Raw genomic sequence first — 5,152 nt, 5'->3', positions numbered from 1 at the left:
AATACTTTTGTTGCATTAACTATTTGAGATTTTTTTTAGATTTAAAGTAACACCACAGATAAACAGACGTCTCACTCTACGCAGTTGCCATCGTTTCCCTTTTTAATGCAATTAGCAATGGACGATTGTGTTTTCGTGATGATGATTTTTATCGCATTTTGTCCCAAGTGATATGTCTGTTTGTCTGTGATAACACGATGCTCCAATGTTCCATATTACCACAAACAATTATTTTCAGATTTGTTTGCGTTGAATTAACTAAAGCCTGTATCTGCAATAATCGGGACACAAAAGTATGGCAGTAACTCTGTACTGAGTCAATAAAAATTGGCCAAAAAATAACTGAGAACTCTTTGATGTATGTTTATTATTTGTGCAAAATTTCATAAAAATCGATGCATTACTTTTAACTGTGGATGAGAAACAAACAGACCATGTTTTTAAGATTTTGTACAATCATCACCTATTTTCATTCGCATGCTAGATGGTTCTTTTCCGCTACAATTCAAAGTTCTGTGAGGATAATTATGAAACTTCGTGAGCAGTTATGATACTTATAGAGACACTTTCTTGCAAAATTTCATCAACTTATATCAATTGGATTGAAAGTTACTGGTGTTGATAGGGGATAGTGTTAGTGAAAATGTTTCATGTTTTTTATGTGCGATATTTGCCTATTCATAACTTTTGAATATCTCTGTCAATTTTCATGAAATTTTCACAGAAGGTAGTTGATTACGTGTATATTATGCCTGCCAAATTTGATGATTATTGGTGTAGTACTTTCAACAATACAATCGAAACAATAAGGGGGGCTCACTAATTGTTGTCTGAAGGGCTAAAATCACGGTCAGCCCCAATATATGTTTCGACTATAAAATTGTTGATAGTGCATCGATTTTTTTGAAATTTTGCCTATGTAAATAAAGTAGATTGAGAGGTTTGTGTTCAAAATTTCAGTCATTTTCTTTATCAAATTCAAAAGTTACAGCGCTGACAAGCTAAACCAGGGGCTGTACAAAATTCAATTGCTCGCGTTCTACTGTTTCATTGCTACAACAAAAGGTACTTCACCGATTCACATGAAATTTTGCAGGTGAAATGAACACATTTTAAGATATTATCAGGGAAAATTTGAGCAATTTTAATGTATCTATTGCAGAGTTACAGCCATATTTCTGTGTCCCGATTATTGCGGATACAGGCTTTACTGTGCTATATTCACGTTGCTAGCGTTGAGATTGAAAACGAACTTATAAATTGAAAATATTATCCTCGTCTTTTAAGTACAAGTAGGTAGTTTTTAGTAAAATTAATATATAAGATGTGGTGTTTCTTTCCCTGTTGCTAAATGTGTATTGAAAATATAAACAAAATTTTCGTGAACAAAAGAAGTATTTCAGTCCAGATGGGTTGGAACGATAATTTTCGGTCAGTTTTTACCCATTTTTAATATAAAAGTAATTGAGTGTGTAACATTTTTAAGACTTAATTTTACAATTAACAGTACCACCTTTGAAGCACTGTTTAATTTGTACGATTTTTTTTTGTATGTGCTCGCATAATCAATAATCATAGTTAACAAAAAATAAAAAATAAATCAATTTTTCGGGCTTGGGTCAAAATGACGCTCATCCGCAGCTATCCGCAGCTGGATTCGCGTTCCGCAGATACTATAGACCCCATACTAAACTGTGGAGGCGGTCTCTTGAGACTGCTCGACCCTGCTTGTTAGATATAGACCAACTTAGGCAAAAAATGTTGTTTTTGTCAATAATTACTCATTTTTTTACTAATTTCAATTAACCGTATAACCCCAACAACACACCCATTTTAAAGTTCAGACGTGGATTCAAATCCAAAATTAAACCGTTTTTTCACTGAGAAAACTACATTTGTTTAAAATGCATTTTTCTACAATTTTCACTATTTTTCAAAGTCTGATATCTGTGGCGCAATGAGTTTTCATCACAGAGGGCTGACATTTTGGGAATCTAGGTTTGAACTATCTGGCTCTCAAATGGTATATAAGACACGTCATTCAAAGCAAGTCAATTTTTCGATTTTTGGCCACCACTTTCCCCATAGTGCATAGACTGGTCCATTAGCATCTTGTACACTGAACAACATAAGAAGAAAATGCGTTTTCTCTGTAAATTTTGCACGTCACTTTTAAAACTTTATTCATCGTGAAACAAGTGCTGCACAATTTTCACAAATCTGTCAAAAACAAAACATTTTATAGCAACGCAACTGGAATGATGACAGTTTGTGAACTTTCAAGATAGGTTTAAAGATCAACATGCAACTGTGTACAATGGTAATTAAACGTTTGAACCATTGTAGAATATTTTTATGGATATACCGTATAAGAAATAGATGTTTGCGCGTAATAACACTATAATGTTAAAATCCTTGCCTATAACATATCATTATGATCAACATTGTACTGATTGTGTATCGAATTAAACTTTTTAGCCGAGTATATTAAGCTTTTCTGGGGAATGGTACATTCTGGGGAATGGATTTCTGGGGAATGGTGCATTCTGGGGAATGGATTTCTGGGAAATGGTACATTCTGGGAAATGGTTTTCTGGGGAATGGAATTCTGGGGATTGGTATTCTGGGGAATGTTATAGAATCATCACAACCCATGCAGAAAATATTTTTATGTTGCGAATTAATGCTTAAAACACAGGGTGGCCATCTTGCCCCACAAACCCCTAATTCTGATAGGGGGCAAAAATAATTTATTGATTTTTTTTTTATTATTGGTGACATCTGAGTCGACCAGCAAATTTCTTAACAAATCCAAAGAGTTGGGTAGTGCAAGAGTCTTAATATTCAAGCAAAACATCTACACATTTCATCAACACTAAAGCCAGAAATGTCTAAAGGAATTTTCCAAAAAAAAATACTCAAACGACACGAGACTGCTTAGGCGTTTTGGAAGATTTTTTGTCGCGACGCGAGTGCATTGTTGTTATACGACTCTGATCTAAAAATCCGAAATATTACAGGACGTTTCGGATACTAAATATACACGAGCCCCAGAGCTATTGTTTGGTAATAGAACATTTGCTATTTCTCTCCAGTCAGTGCATGATTACGTGGCGAGCAAACTGGATCAAATATCACATCTATCTGGCTGTGGATACCTAAAGTGAACAAAAGCGATAGTAATTCAGAATCGCTGAAAGTTGGATAATCAATTCGAAACACTCACCTTGTTCCAGCAGATATAGCCACCGATCGTACAGCACAATCGATTCTACCAGCGGAGCAAACATCAGCCGCAATGTGTAGAATTTAACAACCCGTTCCCAGTGGCGCAGATCACTTTCGATTTCTGGCGATTCCATTGCCGTCACCGGCAGATCCAGTCCCATCCCACTTGTCGCTTTTTCACAGTACTGTTGAAAAGACAGATTGGTTACCTTCGTACTCCTCACTCCGGAATGTTTCAGGTGTGGGTAAAGCTGGACGATAATTTTTTCCACCGCCGCTCGGAAGGCGTGAACTTTTAGCTCTTGGTAGTCGCTTCCCAGTTTGCTGTAATATTGTTCGATAGCGTGGCAAGCTATTTCTCTGGCTTCGTAGCTCAAATGCAGCTCACGTTGCTTACAAAATGCGCTCAGTGGGAATCCATAGTTCGAACACTTGTCCTTAGCTGTAGTCAGTTTCATGTAACAACAGCAAACCAGTTTGATAAACTTCGCTTCTGGGCAGGACAGGAAGAGCTTCATCAGGGAGACTGCTAGATCTCCGCAAGGATGCAACCCAACAAGTCCGAACTGAAGCGGGGCATCTTTCTCAACGTTGAAGGCGTCCCGAAGTATTTCAACGAACTGACCTGGGTCGATTTGTTCCAGATTTACTTTTCTGTTTAGGTGGACAGGATGATGCATCGTTTCGACTTTCAATTTTCGCTTCAATCGAGATGATAGCTCTTCATCCTTCAGTCTGGCCGATTCCACCAACTTTTCGTCCTGTTCGATACAGCAAACCCTAAATCCAAATCCATAACACAGTGTTCGCGCCAGGTTACCCTGTCCCGAACCAATATCGACCAAATATTGCACATCAGTCTTCCGGCCGGTTCTCCAGCATTGTTCGCAAAATTTCTCAATCTCGTGCCGTTTTTTCAGCTTCACCGACTTATCGAATAGCTTCTGCTGAGCTTGAAAATGGGATCGTTCCTGTTCCAACTTTGTTCCCAAGTTAGCTGGTTCATTGGGAAGCTGCCTTGCCAGGCAATACTTCCGAAACAGCACTCGCAAAGCCAGAACGGACAATGGCCACAGGTGGGTTTCCGCTTCTTTACCGGTGGTTTCGTCCGATAACAACGCTTTTAACTTCCGGATGTCCACGCCATCGAAACACAGCTTCCAACTGTTGGGCAATCGGTCCCAGTGATTGGCCACGTAGAAGTCCTGAAGAAAAAGTACCAGAAAAGTAAAATTGCAGCAAACAAAACACACAATAAAATACTCACCAAAACGTATGCATCAATCAACCAGCTGTAGTTACTTATAACTTTGATTGAATCTTGCAGTTTATACTGCAATTCATTAATCAATTGATTTTTATTCATAACTTTTCTTCAAAACTCTTCAGCTCACCCATCACCATCCGCCACGATTCGAACAAAGTCGATTGATGATTGTAAACAAACGTGCGTAAAACAGCCAGCACGAACCAACTGACTGCATGAATGAACCTAAAATAACGGAGCTACCCGAATGAGTGTCGGACACATCGTCGTCGCCGTCCGACAACAACCAAAAAGCTCCGATGTCGTGATCAAAGAGTGCACGGAAAAAAGATAGTTTTTTTTTTAACTCAAAGAATCTGCTTATCCATCAGTCGACACACAGGTCGAAACCCGGAATTTGGTGCGAGCAAAATTCGATTTTTCTCCAAACCCTGAAAAATAACAATAAAATCACCATAAACTTTTATCGAATTATAATAAATTCTATTGTTGAACAGTAAATCATATTGTGTAGTTAAAAAGCCATATTGAAACTATAACACGTCGACAATACAGTCAATGACGCTAGAAATTTCAATGATATTTAAATAAAAACATCAAAATTAATACTTCGAATGAGTGTAATCACCAGTGTACACTCAGAAATAAAAGTATGCA

The 5,152-nt window shown here is 37.7% G+C and overlaps 1 protein-coding gene across 1 annotated transcript; it reads right to left on the bottom strand.

Moving 5' to 3' along the window:
* Window positions 1-3,057: 3,057 nt before the first annotated feature.
* Window positions 3,058-4,715, bottom strand: LOC109408472 (methyltransferase-like protein 25B). The gene is made up of 3 exons (XM_019681812.4): window positions 4,496-4,715; window positions 3,227-4,433; window positions 3,058-3,158 (listed from the first exon to the last, which is right to left on the bottom strand). The coding sequence occupies exons 1-3, from the start codon at window positions 4,592-4,594 to the stop codon at window positions 3,082-3,084; spliced, it is 1,383 nt and encodes a 460-aa protein (XP_019537357.3). The 5' UTR covers window positions 4,595-4,715; the 3' UTR covers window positions 3,058-3,081.
* Window positions 4,716-5,152: the final 437 nt, after the last annotated feature.

Source organism: Aedes albopictus, chromosome 2 (genome assembly GCF_035046485.1).
Source record: "Aedes albopictus strain Foshan chromosome 2, AalbF5, whole genome shotgun sequence".
NCBI classification, from domain to species: Eukaryota; Metazoa; Arthropoda; class Insecta; order Diptera; family Culicidae; genus Aedes; species Aedes albopictus.
Note: the sequence above shows the minus strand (reverse complement) of the source record. Positions and strands in the feature narration are given on the sequence as shown.